The sequence below is a fragment of the Amphiura filiformis genome, chromosome 8 (genome assembly GCF_039555335.1).
Source record: "Amphiura filiformis chromosome 8, Afil_fr2py, whole genome shotgun sequence".
Lineage (NCBI taxonomy): Eukaryota > Metazoa > Echinodermata > Ophiuroidea > Amphilepidida > Amphiuridae > Amphiura > Amphiura filiformis.
In genome coordinates this window covers 5,054,634-5,077,598 of record NC_092635.1, presented here as the reverse complement: position 1 = coordinate 5,077,598, position 22,965 = coordinate 5,054,634, and the positions used below count along the sequence as shown (strand labels likewise).

At 35.0% G+C, this 22,965-nt stretch overlaps 1 protein-coding gene and 19 non-coding genes across 20 annotated transcripts; 11 read left to right on the top strand and 9 right to left on the bottom strand.

Annotated features, from left to right (window-relative positions):
• Window positions 1–2,118: 2,118 nt before the first annotated feature.
• LOC140158434 (tripartite motif-containing protein 2-like) lies at window positions 2,119–2,727 on the top strand. The gene has a single exon (XM_072181524.1). It carries the CDS (start codon window positions 2,119–2,121, stop codon window positions 2,725–2,727), a length of 609 nt encoding a protein of 202 aa, XP_072037625.1.
• Window positions 2,728–6,624: 3,897 nt separating this feature from the next.
• On the top strand, window positions 6,625–6,697 carry Trnar-acg (transfer RNA arginine (anticodon ACG)). Its single transcript has one exon. It is a non-coding gene; the product is annotated as a tRNA-Arg (tRNA).
• Window positions 6,698–12,010: 5,313 nt separating this feature from the next.
• On the top strand, window positions 12,011–12,083 carry Trnar-acg (transfer RNA arginine (anticodon ACG)). Its single transcript has one exon. It is a non-coding gene; the product is annotated as a tRNA-Arg (tRNA).
• Window positions 12,084–12,526: 443 nt separating this feature from the next.
• On the bottom strand, window positions 12,527–12,606 carry Trnaf-gaa (transfer RNA phenylalanine (anticodon GAA)). Its single transcript has one exon. It is a non-coding gene; the product is annotated as a tRNA-Phe (tRNA).
• A 551-nt stretch (window positions 12,607–13,157) lies between these two features.
• Trnar-acg (transfer RNA arginine (anticodon ACG)) lies at window positions 13,158–13,230 on the top strand. Its single transcript has one exon. It is a non-coding gene; the product is annotated as a tRNA-Arg (tRNA).
• Window positions 13,231–13,669: 439 nt separating this feature from the next.
• Trnaf-gaa (transfer RNA phenylalanine (anticodon GAA)) lies at window positions 13,670–13,749 on the bottom strand. The gene has a single exon. It is a non-coding gene; the product is annotated as a tRNA-Phe (tRNA).
• A 527-nt stretch (window positions 13,750–14,276) lies between these two features.
• On the top strand, window positions 14,277–14,349 carry Trnar-acg (transfer RNA arginine (anticodon ACG)). The gene has a single exon. It is a non-coding gene; the product is annotated as a tRNA-Arg (tRNA).
• A 456-nt stretch (window positions 14,350–14,805) lies between these two features.
• Window positions 14,806–14,885, bottom strand: Trnaf-gaa (transfer RNA phenylalanine (anticodon GAA)). Its single transcript has one exon. It is a non-coding gene; the product is annotated as a tRNA-Phe (tRNA).
• A 551-nt stretch (window positions 14,886–15,436) lies between these two features.
• Trnar-acg (transfer RNA arginine (anticodon ACG)) lies at window positions 15,437–15,509 on the top strand. The gene has a single exon. It is a non-coding gene; the product is annotated as a tRNA-Arg (tRNA).
• Window positions 15,510–16,201: 692 nt separating this feature from the next.
• Window positions 16,202–16,281, bottom strand: Trnaf-gaa (transfer RNA phenylalanine (anticodon GAA)). The gene has a single exon. It is a non-coding gene; the product is annotated as a tRNA-Phe (tRNA).
• Window positions 16,282–16,806: 525 nt separating this feature from the next.
• Window positions 16,807–16,879, top strand: Trnar-acg (transfer RNA arginine (anticodon ACG)). The gene has a single exon. It is a non-coding gene; the product is annotated as a tRNA-Arg (tRNA).
• A 455-nt stretch (window positions 16,880–17,334) lies between these two features.
• On the bottom strand, window positions 17,335–17,414 carry Trnaf-gaa (transfer RNA phenylalanine (anticodon GAA)). The gene has a single exon. It is a non-coding gene; the product is annotated as a tRNA-Phe (tRNA).
• Window positions 17,415–17,966: 552 nt separating this feature from the next.
• Window positions 17,967–18,039, top strand: Trnar-acg (transfer RNA arginine (anticodon ACG)). Its single transcript has one exon. It is a non-coding gene; the product is annotated as a tRNA-Arg (tRNA).
• Window positions 18,040–18,730: 691 nt separating this feature from the next.
• Trnaf-gaa (transfer RNA phenylalanine (anticodon GAA)) lies at window positions 18,731–18,810 on the bottom strand. The gene has a single exon. It is a non-coding gene; the product is annotated as a tRNA-Phe (tRNA).
• A 526-nt stretch (window positions 18,811–19,336) lies between these two features.
• Trnar-acg (transfer RNA arginine (anticodon ACG)) lies at window positions 19,337–19,409 on the top strand. The gene has a single exon. It is a non-coding gene; the product is annotated as a tRNA-Arg (tRNA).
• Window positions 19,410–20,092: 683 nt separating this feature from the next.
• Window positions 20,093–20,172, bottom strand: Trnaf-gaa (transfer RNA phenylalanine (anticodon GAA)). Its single transcript has one exon. It is a non-coding gene; the product is annotated as a tRNA-Phe (tRNA).
• Window positions 20,173–20,699: 527 nt separating this feature from the next.
• On the top strand, window positions 20,700–20,772 carry Trnar-acg (transfer RNA arginine (anticodon ACG)). Its single transcript has one exon. It is a non-coding gene; the product is annotated as a tRNA-Arg (tRNA).
• A 454-nt stretch (window positions 20,773–21,226) lies between these two features.
• Trnaf-gaa (transfer RNA phenylalanine (anticodon GAA)) lies at window positions 21,227–21,306 on the bottom strand. The gene has a single exon. It is a non-coding gene; the product is annotated as a tRNA-Phe (tRNA).
• Window positions 21,307–21,857: 551 nt separating this feature from the next.
• On the top strand, window positions 21,858–21,930 carry Trnar-acg (transfer RNA arginine (anticodon ACG)). The gene has a single exon. It is a non-coding gene; the product is annotated as a tRNA-Arg (tRNA).
• Window positions 21,931–22,382: 452 nt separating this feature from the next.
• Trnaf-gaa (transfer RNA phenylalanine (anticodon GAA)) lies at window positions 22,383–22,462 on the bottom strand. Its single transcript has one exon. It is a non-coding gene; the product is annotated as a tRNA-Phe (tRNA).
• Between the last annotated feature and the right edge of the window lie 503 nt (window positions 22,463–22,965).

Below are 22,965 nucleotides of genomic sequence, written 5' to 3'. Positions count from 1 at the left end.
CGATTGGCCAAAAAGAAGTGTTCATATCGATTGGACCAATCAGCAACATTGTTAGAATAATTTCACCACGCAAAAAAATTGGGGCGAATTGTTTGCAAAGCTCTATTCTAATTGGTGATTAAAGTAAATATATCATGTAATTGACCAATCAGAGGCAATGTTAGATCGGCAGGTAGTGCTCATTGGGGTTAAACCAAAATTGAACCAATGAGGTAGAGCGAGTTTTGTTGCATTCGTAAAATCGCTTCAAAGCATTGGTTAAAAAGCAATCGCTCGTCGGAGCGAGTGAAATAGATTTCAGTATGACTGCAACCAAAAAAGTTTTGATACTATTGAAAGAAATACAAACTCGCAAGCTCGTGCTGGTGAAATAAAAGTTGAAAGCGCGCCAGGGAAAACGTCCCGTTGTGATGACACGGGTGAATCGTTAGTGACTGGTAACACAAGACAAAGTAATCAAAGCTTTGACAGTTGGCGGGACGAGGTAAAGTTGACATGTACCTGGTAAGTAACTGACGTATATAGGCTAAAGCTACAAGCAACAGTACAAAGACAAAATCAGTGAAATTGAGAAGACGAAGAAAGAAAGAATCAAGACACACATATTCACACATATGGCCAAAGCTGAAACCAATAGGCCTACATACAGTCGAATAGTTTTTTAATATTTCTGAATTTCACAATATAGGCCTAGTGATCGAAAATGATAATCGAGTTCTATGCCATTAAAATTATATGTTTTTTTTAGTTTTGCAATTTATTATTAACCGAATTTTAAATTGTTTAATTTTCAAAACATATTATTCATTTAAATGTTTATGTTGCTTGTTCACAACTATTTTTGATTTTGAACTTAAAGGGGCATTTCGTGATCCACAGCCTCATCCCCCACTTTTCCCAAAAAAGTTGAGATTTTTACACCACTGGATACCTCTGGCTACATAATGTTTATGTACCAAATATTTCTTGCAGATTAATTCGTTTAGCAAAAATATCGCCAAATTTGAATTTCGTTCTGGTGCACCAGAACGAAATTACAACACATTGTCTATGGAGCAGTGTAATACACATAATCATGCATAACTCGCAAACGCAAAATCGGATCAACTGAAATTTTGGAAATAAGGTTTTTTCGTGGATATCTACTGAAAAATGTCATAAAAAGAGGATGCTAGGATCGCGAAATACTCCTTTAATTACTCAAATGCATCATGCTCGAATCTGAAATGCATATAAGTAAGTTTTCCAGACGTTGATGTCGCATCCCGTCTCACGTCACTCCAGGCGGCATAGGACACGCAACACGGACGTACGAGGCTGGCGAAGATACAGGGCTGACAGCCCCATTCACAATACACGGTTAGTGATTATAAATGGACAATTAACATACTTGCAGTGGGGTACTTGGCAGAACCCCAACGGTTTTAGAGTAAGATAATTTTGCTTTGACACCACATAACAAATTTAGAATTGTTTGTGAAGATTTCATGATTATGTGTTAATCCAATGGCGACGTCAAAAATAGCGATATCGCATCCACCATCATCTGGTCACTCTGAGTTGTAGGGACGCCTCCTATTGTCAAAGGGGAAATTTGTTAAATAAATAATTAAAAGGGGGCGTGAATCAAGTTTTGTGGTAGAGCAGGGCCGGGAAGATCGTGTGTGTAATCATAGACCATTATTTTGGTCTATGGTGTAATGCGAGTCAAAGTCCGTCTTAATAGTGTAGCGAAGGTTGTGATTGGTAGCCTAGCAAATGTTGTGATTCTAATTACTTAATGATTTGCAATACAAGCAACCTATACATTAAAATTAGGGTACGAAAAGAAAAGGAAGAAAAACTTAACAAAAACAATAACTTATCAATAATGAATAAAATATCGGTGTAAGTAAAATTTCCATAAAATCTGATACTAAAATGACGGAAATGCTTGCAGTATTTTATATGTATTTTTTTTTTCAGTCTGGGTTTCAAATACACGTATCTCTGAAATGAATCGCCAAGTAAAATAGAAAAAAAATCGCTACATATTATGTCGATATTTGAATAAACAATGTTATCTGACTGCGTACACAAGACTGAGTCATAGAAGTTCATTATCCACTACTGGACAAAATGGCGTACCGGTACCTGTCGTTTGCAGATACGGCTCAAGAAGATCTCGAATGTCCTGTTTGTTCTGAACTTCTAAGAGCACCAAACACTCCAAAACTTCTGGACTGTATGCATGAATGTTGCGTTCTGTGTATCAAGAAAATAATTGAAGGCGGACGAAGAGAGGTAGAGTGTCCAGAATGTCGTCGTAAAACATGTATACCAGATGAAGGGGTTGAAGCCATGAAGACAAACCGACGCATTCGCAATCTCGCGGAAAAACATGAAGGTCACCGCAAAATAAAAGCAAAAGCTTGCAATGAACATGGTATTGCCATTGATTATTATTGTAAAAAGTGTAATATATCCGGTTGTAGTACATGTATGATGGAATTGCATCAGGGACCAGACCACGATGCTGTCAAGATAGATGATATCCTGAAGGATCGGAGAGATGAAATACATGTCAGCATCCAGACCGCCGAGGACGTTATTGAGGGATGTAAGCTAAGTAGAAATCAACTCGAAAGTGTCCGTAAAGAAATCGCAGATAATATACAAATACAATGCAAGAACATGGACACTGAGACTAAAAAAGCTATTATGAAGCTGAATGAGGAGAAAACATGATGCAGTCATGTCTACAGTAGAATTCATCTCGACCTTTGCAGGACTTAACCCCATTAAAAGCTATTAAACCAAGATAACACTCATTGAAACAGCTCAACTGATTAAATCGGATCTTCTCTGGTTGTGCACAAGTGACTGTTTTCATGTGCGATATCGCAATAAAGCTAGTATTCATAGCTTCAGTTGGGTAACCGATTACAAAGGAAACGAAAGGAAACAATGTTATGTGTGGCTTTGTTCACGAAATCAGACAATGTCGTGCTTTTTGTAAACCAGCATTCTTGAAAATGAGCAACATAATGATTTTTGACTTAACACGGTTTAGAAATAATTTCTTCATATTTTTGGTGTTATCTGTCGTTTACATGTCCTTCCTAAAACACAAAAGTACGACCCTCTCCAAACACCTAAATTAGCTAAAAATTTAGGACATGTTACAAAACTTTATTTTCTAGAACCTATTTAGAATAATTTAAATGTAGCTTTTACCGGTTTTTTGTGGCATCCTTCAGAAGTGAGCGGTCCGATACCAATATTTTCGGTCAAATCTCCATTCAAATAACACGGGGAGTTGGCTAGCTATGCCTTGCCCTCACTCATATTTTACAAAAGTACGACCATTTCTGAACATCTAACCTAGCTGTAATTTTAGGTCATGTTAGAGAAATATATTTGCTAGAAGTTTTGGAGAATAAATAAAATATTGGCTGGTTATTTTTCACACAGTGATGTTAACTAGGCAAGTGTCCATTCTCTCAACATACATCATTTGTAGGGGTCACGCGTCAATGGTGAGAGCACTGTGTATTGTGTATAGGAAAACGGACAGTAACTGCAGTATGAAGCGGATGAAAGAGGAACTGAAAAACAAAGAACAGCCTCGAATTGATCTCCTTCAAGCTCAAAGTGATCGGTTGACGAATCAAATTGAGGAATCGGAGAACATTTTAGCTGTAGTCAAGACCGCAGTTGCAACGATGGAACCACGAGAGCTTGTCTTGAAGCAGGTGGAACTAGATCAGACTGTGGACTCTTTGTTAGGAATAGACAGGAATGTAAATGTACCTGTAGTTATAGGTATGAGTAAGTATGTCTGTGGAAAACCGATGGAGCCAAAAGGAAAACTTGGTAAAATATTACAGATTAGAGAACTAGAATGTGAAATGAAAAATGAATTTGGGAAGTTCCAACGGGCTACCAATGTTGACGTCACACCAAGCGGTTTACTTGTTATCAACGATACTGTTGCCGAGAAGGTGTATCTTTATAGCGAGCAAAAACCAGGTAGCTATAAGAAGCAATCCAGATTAGACCTGTCGTCCAGAAATACAACAGATAGACCATTCGGTGTTGCTGCTACATTAGAGGGTGCGATACTTGTGACGCGAAAGACTCACGTTGAGGTTTATTCCCAATCTGGAAGATACCAAAGAGTCCTTAACTTACAAAGGGCGGATGAGGCGGCTGGTTTTGCGTATGGGATCAAGGCACTACCTGATGGTAGAATAGTGATAGGAGATTCACGGCCGCATTCACAGATCATCGTTTTATCATCGCACGAGACTATTCTTAAAATTATACCAACGAGTATTTCTCTAGGTCACATTGCTCTGATGCCTAATGATTGTATAGCCATGAGCAATTGGAAGGAAAGTAGAGTTTGTATCATTCACTTGCAGACAGGAGAGGGAGTCCGCACAATACCCATTCCAAATGCATTTGCGTTATGTTATCATGAAGAAACCGATAGCATGCTTGTAGGACGTAATGAGCAGATGGCTCCTGGTGATAAACCAGTGCCTGGCACTGGTGTCATTGAGCAATACTGTGCTACTACAGGAAAGCTCGTCAAGTGTCTTGCTGAAGGATTGTATCATCCACAAGATATCCTTCTCAACTCTGACGGGCTTCTGTTCGTAGCAGATTGCACATCGGTTAAACTGTACAAAGTGGGTTGAGGATATGAAAGGGTCACTATTGAAAAACAAGTTATACATTGGGTTTTCACTAAATAAAATCTGCTTCATCTCAATTATTTTGACAAGATACAGATAAGCTTGTTATTCTTATTAGAATGAATGCTTTATGATGACTTGTTTTTGTGGAACATATTATGACTTCTATTGGAAACCCAGCAAGCACAAAAATGTGAAACGTTATGAACGTGTTGTAAACTCGTTATGGCTTTGGTCAAAACGTGATAAAAACATGTAAATGTCGGATTATAAGGTCATGAAAACATTTTTAAAATAAGGTATTGCTTGACATATCTATGTACCATTTCAATCCTATTCACGCGTATAAAGGTTCAAGGTCATCCTTTTGTACACAGTTCAGAATACACCTATTCCAAATTCCTCGTCTGGTCATACCAAAACAGAAAACGTTGATCGACTGTTACCTATGACACTTCAGTATGTTCTTTACTGGACTAAGATTGTCGATCCCCATAGACCATGTGAACCCTTGCTATAGTTTGGCCCTTTGAACCATTGGTATACATATTGCTCGTGATTTTATGCCATGTCGTTAAGAATCAAATTTAGAGAGTATTCACGCGTATAAAGGTTCAATGTCAATCCGTTTGTACACATCAGTTCAGAATACTCCGATTCCAAATTCCTCGTCTGGTCATACCAAAACAGAAAACGTTGATCGACTGTTACCTATGACACTTCAGTATGTTCTTTACTGGACTAAGATTGTCGATCCCCATAGACCATGTGAACCCTTGCTATAGTTTGGCCTTTTGAACCATTGGTATACTTTTAAACACAATCGTAACATTTTCAAATGTGTGAGGCACTATGTTCCATATTTGCTCGTGATTTTATGACATGCCGTTAAGAATCAAATGTGACATGGCATATCAAAAAGAGACACTTTTGGGCAGGCTATTAATTTTGAGTGTTTTACATATCTTAAATATAGAGATATTTTGCTCCACAACGTTTTCCCAATGAAAATAAACCTTCCAAAGCGAAGACATTGAGTTCATAAGTTATGGTATTGCAAAATTGGAATTTGAGATATCGGCCTTTAAAAGTATTATTGACAATGTTGAGAGTAGGAATGCCATTGACAAATGTCTGAAAAAATACAAGATGTCAGTTACATTCCGGTCTGAAACTATTGAACAATATTTTAAACATTATTAACATTACAAATTTCCAACAAACCCAAATTGTGATAAAATCACACCCGGGCAGATTTTTTTCTATTTCTCCATTTACGATCCTATCTAAAAAGTGTCTCCTTTCGATATACTACCATTTTAAAATGGGGTAACTTCGGTCAGCGGGGTAACTTTGGTCGGTCAAATATATTTTTTTAAATGGTCATATTTTCGTACAGCAATATTGTTTTTAGTCATATTTGGTGTCAATTTGTTAAGAAATATGTTTGGAAGAAATAATAGTCCCTCATGTGTAATTTCCTTGAAATTTACGAAAAAAGCGGGATTTTTGACCAAAAATCAGCATTTTTTACATTTTTTTCAGAAAAAATAAAAATCGATATTTGTGAGCAAGGATGTGTGTTTGATTAATTTTGCAAGGTGTCAAATGTCACAGAAAACAACAACTTGCCCATATTCAGCGAAGATCAATTTTTTGATTTTTTTCCTTCATGGAATGTAATACTGTGACCAAAGTTGCCCCAAAGGCGGGGTAACTTTGGTCAGGTCATTTTGAACCCCTAGGGCACCCTTACAAAATTATTAAAAAATCTTTTTCAACTTCAAGGTGTAGAAGGGAACCCTAATGTCACAAAAAGAGTTAATTAGAAATATAATTGGTTTTGTTTGGAAGCAGTGGTTTAAAAACTCTGAAAAGTGCCCAAAGTTACCCCATTTTACGGTACGTCACAAATGGTAGTTAGGACTCACGGAATAGCATCGGCCTTGTGGCCCAATGGATAAGGCATCTGACTACGAATCAGGGGATTCTAGGTTCGACTCCTGGCAAGGTCGATTTTTTTTTCATATAATGTTACATAAACATTTCAATTGCCTCATCAACAAATAAAAAAATTATATTACTTTTTACCATTAGTAATGTACCCATTTGTGGCCGAAATAAGTAGGTCAGATGAAATAATAGTCATGTAGTTGTGTTATCAAGTGCCTAAATCGTGTACCAGCGTATCTGACTTGTGACTACAAATATTTTGATTTGGGCACTTTTGTCTTTTACAGGATATTTAAGTTACCAATATGGCTTTAAATATGAGAACGACAAAAAACAAACAAAAAAAAAAAAAAAAAAAAAAAAAAAAAACAAAACAAAAAACCGTTAAAATAGTTTAAAGTATTATTAGCAGTAGTATAATACAAAGCAAAGCAGAAAAACAACTGCCGAAACCCGGGACATTTCAGAGCTCAAGCGAACTCTCAGGATTTGAACCAGGGACCTTCAGATCTTCAGTCTAACGCTCTCCCAAATGAGCTATTTCGGCATATCTTCAATATGAAAGGTCAAAATTTTCAATTGATCGTCGGCTTTTCCTCCCAGCTACATAGACTTTAAGACTATATCATTAAATTTATAAAATTTACTTCGAGGACTATTATATCTCCAAAATGTGAACAATATCAAATTTTAATAATTTGTCATAAAATTTGTATTATATCGTGAATTTCATAAAATGAAAATTATTTGATACCAGAGAGACATTATTCGTATTCAGAATGCAATTCGATAGGTCTGATGTGCTCTCATGTCCTACACAAAATGCTGTCGAAACGCTCAAAACGCTCATTCCAGTTCCCTTAAGAATCAAAATTATGTGACATGGCATATCAAAAAGAGACACTTTTGGGCAGGCTATTAATTTTGAGTATTTTGCATATCTTAAATATAGAGATATTTTGCTCCGCAACGTTTTCCCAATAGCGAAGACAGGTATTGCAAAATTGGAATTTGAGATATTGGCCTTTTAAAAGTATTATTGACAATGTTGAGAGTAGGAATGCCATTGACAAATGTCTGAAAAAATGATGTGACATGGCATATCAAAAAGAGACACTTTTGGGCAGGCTATTTATTTTGAGTGTTTTGCATATCTTAAATATAGAGATATTTTGCTCCGCAACGTTTTCCCAATAAAAATAAACCTTCCTAAGCGAAGACGTTCACTATAGAGACCACACAGCGCCATTGTTTGCTAATTATAATATATTAAAAGTTGAAGATATGTACACACTGGAATTAGGTACATTCATGTACAGGCACTCTATAAATGAGCTGCCCTGTTCATTTGATAATTATTTTACCAAACGTTCTGACATACATAACTACAAGACACGATATGTAAATGACCTAAATCTAACCAAAAATAAGAAAGTCTTTTCTGATCATGCCATACGTACAAGAGGTCCCATTCTTTGGAATTCTTTAGATAAAAATCTGAAAGCTTCAAAATCTGTTAAACATTTCCGCAATCAATTCAAAACAAAACTGATCTCTATATATAATTAATCTTTTCCGTGAGCACCCCCTCCCTTGTCTTTTGGTTATGTTATGTGATGTTGATTTATTTTGTTAATTTTATTTGATTTCAGGGAAAGGCTCATACTGCAGTTACTGTCCGTTTTCCTATACAAAATACACAGTGCTCTTTCCCATTGACGCGTGACCTCTACAAATAGCCTACGTTAAAAGTATGGGGATATGCCTAGTTAACGTCGCTGTGTGAAAAATAACCGGCCAATATTAAAAGTACTCTTCTAAAGTTCTAGAAAATATAGTTTTGTAACATATCCTACATTTTTAGCTTATTTAGATGTTTGGAGATACTCGTACTTTGGTGTTTTAGTTAATGTTATAGGTAATAGTACATTGCCTAGTTAACGTCGCTGTGTGAAAAATAACCGGCCAATATTAAAAGTACTCTTCTAAAATTCTAGACAATATAGTTTGGTAACATGTCCTAAATTTTTAGCAAATTTAGATGTTTGGAAATACTCGTACTTTGGTGTTTTAGGAAGGATATGTAAACGACAGATAACACCAAAAAATATGAAGAAATTATTTCCAACCCGTGTTAAGTCTGCAAACCACCATGTTTCTCATTTTCAAGAACGCTGGTTAACAATAAGCACGTATTGTCTCATTTCGTAAACAAAGACCACACACAGTTGTTCTCTAGCGCTCGCTTTATAATCGTTCACCCAACTGAAAGTATAATCCCAGCTCATTGCTCCATTGTACGTTTAAAGCAGACACATATGTTGTGTGTATTTAACCAGAGAAGATATGATTTAATCAGTTGAGCTGTTTTCAATGAGTGTTATCTTGGTTTAATAGCTTTTAATGGGGTTTAAGTCCTGCAAAGGTCGAATTGAATTCTACTGTAGACATGACTGCATCATGTAACTTTCAGACCTTTTTGGTCTTCCAGCCTTTTCCTCCATATGTACCGTGTTTATATATTATTTTTATGTAATGTCTTTGATTTTTAAGGAAATAAAAAATAATGAATGAATGAATGAATGAATGAATGAAGACATTGAGTTCATAAGTTATGGTATTGCAAAATTGGAATTTGAGATACCGTAGAAACCCGTCTATAGGAATAGTAGCGACTGTGATGATAGCATATTTCACGCTAGCGCCCTCCACAATTTGCTCAAATTATGGAATTTGAGCAAATCATTTACCGACACAAGCAGGTATACAATGTATTATTTTATCTTTATTTCGCATCTCACGAGCATAGCTCACTTGGCAAGGCATAAGACTTTGGTTCTTTAGATCGGAAGATGGTGAGTTCCAGCCTCATCACGGTCACACAAACTTTTATAAACAAAATATTGTTCAAACTTTTCATTTATATTTTCTTGCATTTTCTAAAGACTCCTTTCGTGATCATTTTTTTTTTTTCATATTTAGTTTAATTTATTCTATTGTTTTTCTTTTATTGTTTCTTTTCTTTGTCTTTTTTTCTTGTTTAATTTTATTTTTCTTTATTTTTCTTTGATTCATATAATATTGGCAGGATAAGGAGAGGAGGAACTAAAGACCCATTCAGTGATTTGCTCATCCGGACGATCGTAAAAATCATCAAAATTCACCTTTGTCATTGTCATAGATGTGGTAACATAGCCTGCTAGTGGTTAGCAGAAAACCGTGTGACACATAATATACATTTGGCTACATTTTATTATACGATAAATACGAATTTATTAAACATGGTAACAAATATTCTCCAGCAGATCGGTTATACGATGGAACTGGTAGGCATAGGCCTATTATAAATTCGGGATATTAAATATCTTCCTGACGAGACAGATCTGCGCATGTGGTCAAAGACGATTCCTTACTAGCCACAGACCGTCCGCTGGAACCATTCGCTATGGCTGTTGGTCGGACCTCTCATCTCTCCACATCGATTGTGACCTATAATCCCCGACATTGCCCTTATGAACTCACATCCTCCTGTTTTATTCCAATACGCTGGCGAAGTTACGTAATAATCGGATTAACTACCATAGCAATAGGTGAAAACAATTTTTGAATATACCGCGTTATACACTGATAGGCCTACGTTCAGGCGGTACCTCTTCATTGAACCATATCATGCTGCACCTGTAAGATTAGTATCTTTGAAAAGACCAGTATTGTATTCAATCTATGATTGCAGACATACACAGGTGATGAGTGTAACCTGCTTGTAGCGCAGCGCGATATGTTCAAAATTGTTTTCACCTAATTTGCTATGGTAATTAATCCGATTAATTACGCAACTTCACCAGCGTATAATGGCCGAATAAATTCTGACCATCACTTGGCTTGTTGGATTCGTCTATACTACAATTCGCTGTCGAAGTGACGTAATAATCGCAATAACTACCATCAAGCAGATTGCACTAATCACCCGCGTATGTCACCAAACATAGATTGAATACCACTCTTTTCATAAATACTAATCTTACATGGCGAGTGATTAGCATTTCTTTGACAACTATGGTTTAATGCATAGGTGCCACGTGAACGATGAAGTGCAGGGCTATATATTCGAAATTGTATTCATCAATTGCTATGGTAATTAATCCGATTAATTACGTCACATCGACAGCGAATAGCCTATGAGTATGGGTTCAAGTGGAACAAAAATAGTGTATGTCCATTGCTAGCTATGGTAATTAATCATGTTAGTGTTTACATCACTACTTCGGTGAAGACAAGAGAAGTGTGCCTTCTCTACCAACGCCTGTGATATAACAGGTGCAAGCGAAACAAAATTGAATGACCAGAATAGTTTCCTTTGTCAGATGAATTGATTGAAGTTTTTGAAGACACTCTATTCTTGATGGGACAATAGATTCAAATATGGAATAATTATTATTCCTCATCTATTTTTTTTATTGAAAAAACTGCAATTGTGGCAACAGAACAATATTTATTTTGATTTCATTTCAAGTAGAAACAAAATCGTGCTTAAGCCAAAAACGCACCCTACCTACCATTCCTCAAGAATTGGGATGGCACAAAGGTGCAACATAGGTTTTTATTACAAAGACGAGGACAGACAAGTAGTTACAACACATCTGTCTAACCGTGGGTTTCGCTATTATTTAGAATAAATGCTTTTACTAGTTTCTATAAAACCACAAAATTACTAAAAAAACTATAAAAAAAAATTAAAAATAAAAATAAAAAAAACACACCTAAAATTAAAAGTAGAAAGGTAGATTTGAAGAAAGATAAAAGAACATGTCAAAAGTTAAAATTAAACGAGAATGAAAAAACGGAACCGTGCCCGGACCATGCTCTCTTCAGCATGGCTTCAGTTCCAAAGTCTGACGCTCTATCAATTGAGCTATACGATCCTGATATACGAAACAGTCGTTATTATGTCAATACAATTGATTGGTGTTACAACATACTTAGATGGAATGCATAGCCACCCAGTGCCAGTATATATTTGCTCAAACTCCAAATACAAAAAGCAACCAATTTTATTGAGGGCGTTTCTTAGGTATATCCTTGTAGACGGGGTTTTACGGTATCGGCCTTTAAAAGTATTATTGACAATGTTGAGAGTAGGAATGCCATTGACAAATGTCTGAAAAAATACAAGATGTCAGTTACATTCCGGTCTGAAACTATTGAACAATATTTTAAACATTATTAACATTACAAATTTCCAAGAAACCCAAATTGTGACAAAATCACACCCGGGCAGATTTTTTGCTATTTCTCCATTTACGATCCTATCTAAAAAGTGTCTCCTTTCGATATACTACGTCACAAATGGTAGTTAGGACTCACGGAATAGCAGCGGCCTTGTGGCCCAATGGATAAGGCATCTGACTACGAATCAGGGGATTCCAGGTTCGAGTCCTGGCAAGGTCGATTAATTTTTTCATATAATGTTACATAAACATTTCAATTGCCTCATCAACAAATAAAAAAATTATATTACTTTTTACCATTAGTAATGTACCCATTTGTGGCCGAAATAAGTAGGTCAGATGAAATAATAGTTATGTAGTTGTGTTATCAAGTGCCTAAATCGTGTACCAGCGTATCTGACTTGTGACTACAAATATTTTGATTTGGGCACTTTTGTCTTTTACAGGATATTTAAGTTACCAATATGGCTTTAAATATGAGAAATATTTTAAATGGGCAGGTATACCAAAAGGATATAATTGTTAACAAAATACCAAAAAAGAAAACAAACAACGACAACAAAATAAAAAGAAACCGTTAAAATAGTTTTAAAGTATTATTTGCAGTAGTATAATACAAAAGCAAAGCAGAAAAAATAACTGCCGAAACCCGGGACAGTTCAGAGCTCAAGCGAACTCTCCGGATTTGAACCAGGGACCTTTAGATCTTCAGTCTAACGCTCTCCCAACTGAGCTATTTCGGCATGAAGATCATGGTGATCTCTCTGGTATATAACTGTGAGTGTGAGGCACTATGTTCCATATTTGTTCGTGACTTTATGCCATGTCGTTAAGAATCAAAATTATGTGACATGGCATATCAAAGAGACACTTTTGGGCAGGCTATTAATTTTGAGTGTTTTGAATATCTTAAATATAGAGATATTTTGCTCCGCAACGTTTTCCCAATAAAAATAAACCTTCCTAAGCGAAGACATTGAGTTCATAAGTTATGGTATTGCAAAATTGGAATTTGAGATATCGGCCTTTAAAAGTATTATTGACAATGTTGAGAGTAGGAATGCCATTGACAAATGTCTGAAAAAATACAAGATGTCAGTTACATTCCGGTCTGAAACTATTGAACAATATTTTAAACATTCTTAACATTACAAATTTCCAAGAAACCCAAATTGTGACAAAATCACACCCGGGCAGATTTTTTGCTATTTCTCCATTTACGATCCTATCTAAAAAGTGTCTCCTTTCGATATACTACGTCACAAATGGTAGTTAGGACTCACGGAATAGCAGCGGCCTTGTGGCCCAATGGATAAGGCATCTGACTACGAATCAGGGGATTCCAGGTTCGAGTCCTGGCAAGGTCGATTTTTTTCATATAATGTTACATAAACATTTCAATTGCCTCATCAACAAATTTAAAAATTATATTACTTTTTACCATTAGTAATGTACCCATTTGTGGCCGAAATAAGTAGGTCAGATGAAATAATAGTTATGTAGTTGTGTTATCAAGTGCCTAAATCGTGTACCAGCGTATCTGACTTGTGACTACATATATTTTGATTTGGGCACTTTTGTCTTTTACAGGATATTTAAGTTACCAATATGGCTTTAAATATGAGAAATATTTTAAATGGGCAGGTATACCAAAAGGATATAATTGTTAACAAAATACCAAAAAAGAAAACAAACAACGACAACAAAATAAAAAGAAACCTTTAAAATAGTTTTAAAGTATTATTTGCTGTAGTATAATAATAAAGCAAAGCAGAAAAATAACTGCCGAAACCCGGGACAGTTCAGAGCTCAAGCGAACTCTCCGGATTTGAACCAGGGACCTTTAGATCTTCAGTCTAACGCTCTCCCAACTGAGCTATTTCGGCATGATGATGATGGTGACCTCTCTGATATATAACTGTGAGTGTGAGGCACTATGTTCCATATTTGTTCGTGACTTTATGCCATGTCGTTAAGAATCAAAATGATGTGACATGGCATATCAAAAAGAGACACCTTTGGGCATGCTATTAATTTTGAGTGTTTTGCATATCTTCGTTTTCCCAATAAAAATAAACCTTCCTAAGCGAAGGCATTGAGTTCATAAGTTATGGTATTGCAAAATTGGAATTTGAGATATCGGCCTTTAAAAGTATTATTGACAATGTTGAGAATAGTAATGCCATTGACAAATGTCTGAAAAAATACAAGATGTCAGTTACATTCCGGTCTGAAACTATTGAACAATATTTTAAACATTATTAACATTACAAATTTCCAACAAACCCAAATTGTGACAAAATCCCACCCGGGCAGATTTTTTGCTATTTCTCCATTTACGATCCTATCTAAAAAGTGTCTCCTTTCGATATACTACGTCACAAATGGTAGTTAGGACTCACGGAATAGCATCGGCCTTGTGGCCCAATGGATAAGGCATCTGACTACGAATCAGGGGATTCCAGGTTCGAGTCCTGGCAAGGTCGATTTTTTTTCCATATAATGTTACATAAACATTTCAATTGCCTCATAAACAAAATAATTTAAAAATTATATTACTTTTTACCATTAGAAATGTACCCATTTGTGGCCGAAATAAGTAGGATAGATGAAATAATAGTTATGTAGTTGTGTTATCAAGTGCCTAAATCGTGTACCAGCGTATCTGACTTGTGACTACAAATATTTTGATTTGGGCACTTTTGTCTTTTATAGGATATTTAAGTTACCAATATGGCTTTAAATATGTGAAATATTTTAAATGGGTAGGTATACCAAAAGGATATAATTGTTAACAAAATACCAAAAAAGAAAACAAACAACGACAAAAAACAAAAAAAAAAAAAACAAAAAACAGTTAAAATAGTTATAAAATATTAATAGCAGTAGAAAAATACAAAAGCGAAGCAGAAAAATAACTGCCGAAACCCGTGACAGTTCAGAGCTCAAGCAAACTCTCCGGATTTGAACCAGGGACCTTTAGATCTTCAGTCTAACGCTCTCCCAACTGAGCTATTTCGGCATGATGATGATGGTGACCTCTCTGATATATAACTGTGAGTGTGAGGCACTATGTTCCATATTTGTTCGTGACTTTATGCCATGTCGTTAAGAATCAAAATGATGTGACATGCATATCAAAAAGAGACACTTTTGGGCAGGCTATTAATTTTGAGTGTTTTGCATATCTTAAACATAGAGATATTTTGCTCCGCAACGTTTTCCCAATAAAATAAACCTTCCTAAGCGAAGACATTGAGTTCATAAGTTAGGGTATTGCAAAATTGGAATTTGAGATATCGGCCTTTAAAAGTATTATTGACAATGTTGAGAGTAGGAATGCCATTGACAAATGTCTGAAAAAATACAAGATGTCAGTTACATTCCGGTCTGAAACTATTGAACAATATTTTAAACATTATTAACATTACAAATTTCCAACAAACCCAAATTGTTACAAAATTACACCCGGGCAGATTTTTTGTTATTTCTCCATTTACGATCCTATCTAAAAAGTGTCTCCTTTCGATATACTACATCACAAATGGTAGTTAGGACTCACGGAATAGCATCGGCCTTGTGGCCCAATGGATAAGGCATCTGACTACGAATCAGGGGATTCCAGGTTCGAGTCCTGGCAAGGTCGATTTTTTTTTCATATAATGTTACATAAACATTTCAATTGCCTCATCAACAAATTAAAAAATTATATTACTTTTTACCATTAGAAATGTACCCATGTGTGGCCGAAATAAGTAGGATAGATGAAATAATAGTTATGTAGTTGTGTTATCAAGTGCCTAAATCGTGTACCAGCGTATCTGACTTGTGACTACAAATATTTTGATTTGGGCACTTTTGTCTTTTACAGGATATTTAAGTTACCAATATGGCTTTAAATATGAGAAATATTTTAAATGGGTAGGTATACCAAAAGGATATAATTGTTAACAAAATACCAAAAAAGAAAACAAACAACGACAAAAAAAACCAAAAAAAACCAAATGAAATAATAGTCATGTAGTTGTGTTATCAAGTGCCTAAATCGTGTACCAGCGTAACTGACTTGTGACTACAAATATTTTGATATGGGCACTTTTGTCTTTTACAGGATATTTAAGTTACCAATATGGCTTTAAATATGAGAAATATTTTAAATGGGTAGGTATACCAAAAGGATATAATTGTTAACAAAATACCAAAAAAGAAAACAAACAACGACAAAAACAACACAAAAAACCCACAAAAAACAGTTAAAATAGTTATAAAATATTATTAGCAGTAGTATAATACAAAAGCGAAGCAGAAAAATAACTGCCGAAACCCGGGACAGTTCAGAGCTCAAGCGAACTCTCCGGATTTGAACCAGGGACCTTTAGATCTTCAGTCTAACGCTCTCCCAACTGAGCTATTTCGGCATGATGATGACGGTGACCTCTCTGATATATAACTGTGAGTGTGAGGCACTATGTTCCATATTTGTTCGTGACTTTATGCCATGTCGTTAAGAATCAAAATGATGTGACATGGCATATCAAAAGAGACACCTTTGGGCATGCTATTAATTTTGAGTGTTTTGCATATCTTCGTTTTCCCAATAAAAATAAACCTTCCTAAGCGAAGGCATTGAGTTCATAAGTTATGGTATTGCAAAATTGGAATTTGAGATATCGGCCTTTAAAAGTATTATTGACAATGTTGAGAATAGTAATGCCATTGACAAAAAAAAAAAAAATACAAGATGTCAGTTACATTCCGGTCTGAAACTATTGAACAATATTTTAAACATTATTAACATTACAAATTTCCAACAAACCCAAATTGTGACAAAATCACACCCGGGCAGATTTTTTGCTATTTCTCCATTTACGATCCTATCTAAAAAGTGTCTCCTTTCGATATACTACGTCACAAATGGTAGTTAGGACTCACGGAATAGCATCGGCCTTGTGGCCCAATGGATAAGGCATCTGACTACGAATCAGGGGATTCCAGGTTCGAGTCCTGGCAAGGTCGATTTTTTTTCCATATAATGTTACATAAACATTTCAATTGCCTCATAAACAAAATAATTTAAAAATTATATTACTTTTTACCATTAGAAATGTACCCATTTGTGGCCGAAATAAGTAGGATAGATGAAATAATAGTTATGTAGTTGTGTTATGAAGTGCCTAAATCGTGTACCAGCGTATCTGACTTGTGACTACAAATATTTTGATTTGGGCACTTTTGTCTTTTACAGGATATTTAAGTTACCAATATGGCTTTAAATATGTGAAATATTTTAAATGGGTAGGTATACCAAAAGGATATAATTGTTAACAAAATACCAAAAAAGAAAACAAACAACGACAAAAACAAAAACAAAAAAAACAAAAAACAGTTAAAATAGTTATAAAATATTATTAGCAGTAGTATAATACAAAAGCGAAGCAGAAAAATAACTGCCGAAACCCGTGACAGTTCAGAGCTCAAGCAAACTCTCCGGATTTGAACCAGGGACCTTTAGATCTTCAGTCTAACGCTCTCCCAACTGAGCTATTTCGGCATGATGATGATGGTGACCTCTCTGATATATAACTGTGAGTGTGAGGCACTATGTTCCATATTTGTTCGTGACTTTATGCCATGTCGTTAAGAATCAAAATGATGTGACATGCATATCAAAAAGAGACACTTTTGGGCAGGCTATTAATTTTGAGTGTTTTGCATATCTTAAACATAGAGATATTTTGCTCCGCAACGTTTTCCCAATAAAAATAAACCTTCCTAAGCGAAGACATTGAGTTCATAAGTTAGGGTATTGCAAAATTGGAATTTGAGATATCGGCCTTTAAAAGTATTATTGACAATGTTGAGAGTAGGAATGCCATTGACAAATGTCTGAAAAAATACAAGATGTCAGTTACATTCCGGTCTGAAACTATTGAACAATATTTTAAACATTATTAACATTACAAATTTCCAACAAACCCAAATTGTTACAAAATTACACCCGGGCAGATTTTTTGTTATTTCTCCATTTACGATCCTATCTAAAAAGTGTCTCCTTTCGATATACTACATCACAAATGGTAGTTAGGACTCACGGAATAGCATCGGCCTTGTGGCCCAATGGATAAGGCATCTGACTACGAATCAGGGGATTCCAGGTTCGAGTCCTGGCAAGGTCGATTTTTTTTTCATATAATGTTACATAAACATTTCAATTGCCTCATCAACAAATTAAAAAATTATATTACTTTTTACCATTAGAAATGTACCCATTTGTGGCCGAAATAAGTAGGATAGATGAAATAATAGTTATGTAGTTGTGTTATCAAGTGCCTAAATCGTGTACCAGCGTATCTGACTTGTGACTACAAATATTTTGATTTGGGCACTTTTGTCTTTTACAGGATATTTAAGTTACCAATATGGCTTTAAATATGAGAAATATTTTAAATGGGTAGGTATACCAAAAGGATATAATTGTTAACAAAAAACAAAAAAGAAAACAAACAACGACAAAAAAACCAAAAAAACCAAATGAAATAATAGTCATGTAGTTGTGTTATCAAGTGCCTAAATCGTGTACCAGCGTAACTGACTTGTGACTACAAATATTTTGATATGGGCACTTTTGTCTTTTACAGGATATTTAAGTTACCAATATGGCTTTAAATATGAGAAATATTTTAAATGGGTAGGTATACCAAAAGGATATAATTGTTAACAAAATACCAAAAAAGAAAACAAACAACGACAAAAACAACACAAAAAAACCCACAAAAAAACAGTTAAAATAGTTATAAAATATTATTAGCAGTAGTATAATACAAAAGCGAAGCAGAAAAATAACTGCCGAAACCCGGGACAGTTCAGAGCTCAAGCGAACTCTCCGGATTTGAACCAGGGACCTTTAGATCTTCAGTCTAACGCTCTCCCAACTGAGCTATTTCGGCATGATGATGACGGTGACCTCTCTGATATATAACTGTGAGTGTGAGGCACTATGTTCCATATTTGTTCGTGACTTTATGCCATGTCGTTAAGAATCAAAATGATGTGACATGGCATATCAAAAAGAGACACCTTTGGGCATGCTATTAATTTTGAGTGTTTTGCATATCTTCGTTTTCCCAATAAAATAAACCTTCCTAAGCGAAGGCATTGAGTTCATAAGTTATGGTATTGCAAAATTGGAATTTGAGATATCGGCCTTTAAAAGTATTATTGACAATGTTGAGAATAGTAATGCCATTGACAAATGTATAAAAAAATACAAGATGTCAGTTACATTCCGGTCTGAAACTATTGAACAATATTTTAAACATTATTAACATTACAAATTTCCAACAAACCCAAATTGTGACAAAATCACACCCGGGCAGATTTTTTGCTATTTCTCCATTTACGATCCTATCTAAAAAGTGTCTCCTTTCGATATACTACGTCACAAATGGTAGTTAGGACTCACGGAATAGCATCGGCCTTGTGGCCCAATGGATAAGGCATCTGACTACGAATCAGGGGATTCCAGGTTCGAGTCCTGGCAAGGTCGATTTTTTTTTGATATAATGTTACATAAACATTTCAATTGCCTCATAAACAAATTAAAAAATTATATTACTTTTTACCATTAGAAATGTACCCATTTGTGGCCGAAATAAGTAGGATAGATGAAATAATAGTTATGTAGTTGTGTTATCAAGTGCCTAAATCGTGTACCAGCGTATCTGACTTGTGACTACAAATATTTTGATTTGGGCACTTTTGTCTTTTACAGGATATTTAAGTTACCAATATGGCTTTAAATATGAGAAATATTTTAAATGGGTAGGTATACCAAAAGGATATAATTGTTAACAAAATACCAAAAAGAAAACAAACAACGACAAAAAAAACCCAAAAAAAACCAAATGAAATAATAGTCATGTAGTTGTGTTATCAAGTGCCTAAATCGTGTACCAGCGTAACTGACTTGTGACTACAAATATTTTGATATGGGCACTTTTGTCTTTTACAGGATATTTAAGTTACCAATATGGCTTTAAATATGAGAAATATTTTAAATGGGTAGGTATACCAAAAGGATATAATTGTTAACAAAATACCAAAAAAGAAAACAAACAACGACAAAAAAAACAACAAAAAAACAGTTAAAATAGTTATAAAATATTATTAGCAGTAGTATAATACAAAAGCGAAGCAGAAAAATAACTGCCGAAACCCGGGACAGTTCAGAGCTCAAGCGAACTCTCCGGATTTGAACCAGGGACCTTTAGATCTTCAGTCTAACGCTCTCCCAACTGAGCTATTTCGGCATGATGATGACGGTGACCTCTCTGATATATAACTGTGAGTGTGAGGCACTATGTTCCATATTTGTTCGTGACTTTATGCCATGTCGTTAAGAATCAAAATGATGTGACATGGCATATCAAAAAGAGACACCTTTGGGCATGCTATTAATTTTGAGTGTTTTGCATATCTTCGTTTTCCCAATAAAAATAAACCTTCCTAAGCGAAGGCATTGAGTTCATAAGTTATGGTATTGCAAAATTGGAATTTGAGATATCGGCCTTTAAAAGTATTATTGACAATGTTGAGAATAGTAATGCCATTGACAAATGTCTGAAAAAATACAAGATGTCAGTTACATTCCGGTCTGAAACTATTGAACAATATTTTAAACATTATTAACATTACAAATTTCCAACAAACCCAAATTGTGACAAAATCACACCCGGGCAGATTTTTTGCTATTTCTCCATTTACGATCCTATCTAAAAAGTGTCTCCTTTCGATATACTACGTCACAAATGGTAGTTAGGACTCACAGAATAGCATCGGCCTTGTGGCCCAATGGATAAGGCATCTGACTACGAATCAGGGGATTCCAGGTTCGAGTCCTGGCAAGGTCGATTTTTTTTCCATATAATGTTACATAAACATTTCAATTGCCTCATAAACAAAATAATTTAAAAATTATATTACTTTTTACCATTAGAAATGTACCCATTTGTGGCCGAAATAAGTAGGATAGATGAAATAATAGTTATGTAGTTGTGTTATGAAGTGCCTAAATCGTGTACCAGCGTATCTGACTTGTGACTACAAATATTTTGATTTGGGCACTTTTGTCTTTTACAGGATATTTAAGTTACCAATATGGCTTTAAATATGTGAAATATTTTAAATGGGTAGGTATACCAAAAGGATATAATTGTTAACAAAATACCAAAAAGAAAACAAACAACGACAAAAAAAAAAAACAAAAAAACAAAAAACAGTTAAAATAGTTATAAAATATTATTAGCAGTAGTATAATACAAAAGCGAAGCAGAAAAATAACTGCCGAAACCCGTGACAGTTCAGAGCTCAAGCAAACTCTCCGGATTTGAACCAGGGACCTTTAGATCTTCAGTCTAACGCTCTCCCAACTGAGCTATTTCGGCATGATGATGATGGTGACCTCTCTGATATATAACTGTGAGTGTGAGGCACTATGTTCCATATTTGTTCGTGACTTTATGCCATGTCGTTAAGAATCAAAATGATGTGACATGCATATCAAAAGAGACACTTTTGGGCAGGCTATTAATTTTGAGTGTTTTGCATATCTTAAACATAGAGATATTTTGCTCCGCAACGTTTTCCCAATAAAAATAAACCTTCCTAAGCGAAGACATTGAGTTCATAAGTTAGGGTATTGCAAAATTGGAATTTGAGATATCGGCCTTTAAAAGTATTATTGACAATGTTGAGAGTAGGAATGCCATTGACAAATGTCTGAAAAAATACAAGATGTCAGTTACATTCCGGTCTGAAACTATTGAACAATATTTTAAACATTATTAACATTACAAATTTCCAACAAACCCAAATTGTTACAAAATTACACCCGGGCAGATTTTTTGTTATTTCTCCATTTACGATCCTATCTAAAAAGTGTCTCCTTTCGATATACTACATCACAAATGGTAGTTAGGACTCACGGAATAGCATCGGCCTTGTGGCCCAATGGATAAGGCATCTGACTACGAATCAGGGGATTCCAGGTTCGAGTCCTGGCAAGGTCGATTTTTTTTTCATATAATGTTACATAAACATTTCAATTGCCTCATAAACAAATTTAAAAATTATATTACTTTTTACCATTAGAAATGTACCCATTTGTGGCCGAAATAAGTAGGATAGATGAAATAATAGTTATGTAGTTGTGTTATCAAGTGCCTAAATCGTGTACCAGCGTATCTGACTTGTGACTACAAATATTTTGATTTGGGCACTTTTGTCTTTTACAGGACATTTAAGTTACCAATATGGCTTTAAATATGTGAAATATTTTAAATGGGTAGGTATACCAAAAGGATATAATTGTTAACAAAATACCAAAAAAGAAAACAAACAACGACAAAAAACAAAAAACAAAAAAACAAAAAAACAGTTAAAATAGTTATAAAATATTATTAGCAGTAGTATAATACAAAAGCGAAGCAGAAAATAACTGCCGAAACCCGGGACAGTTCAGAGCTCAAGCGAACTCTCCGGATTTGAACCAGGGACCTTTAGATCTTCAGTCTAACGCTCTCCCAACTGAGCTATTTCGGCATGATGATGATGGTGACCTCTCTGATATATAACTGTGAGTGTGAGGCACTATGTTCCATATTTGGAGGAAGGTGCGATGATGGCTTATAGCAGAATTAGCGCTATTATGCTAAAAATGCTATTAGCATTTAATAAGTATGCTATCTCTATGCATTATAGTGCTAATAGCAATGCTAATGAAAAATCCGTTAAAACTGCTATTACCAAACCACTTTTAGCGTTTTAGCAGTTATTAGTGCTTCATTTGCAAATATGTCAATAGCGCTAATAGCAATTAATAGCACGTCATATGCAATTGTGCTAAATCTATAAAGTTTGTAAGTCTAGGGAAAGCGTGCTATTAGCGCTAAGAGCGCTATTAGCGCTAATAGCAATTAATAGCACGTCATATGCAATTGTGCTAAATGTAAAAAGATTCTAAGTCTATAGATAGCGTGCTATTAGCGCTAATAGCGCTATTAGCGCTAATAGCAAATAATAGCACGTCATTTGCAATTGTGCTA

Coding starts and splice junctions, on each gene's coding strand:
- LOC140158434 (XM_072181524.1), top strand. CDS start 2,119: ATGGCGTACCGGTACCTGTCGTTTGCAGATACGGCTCAAGAAGATCTC.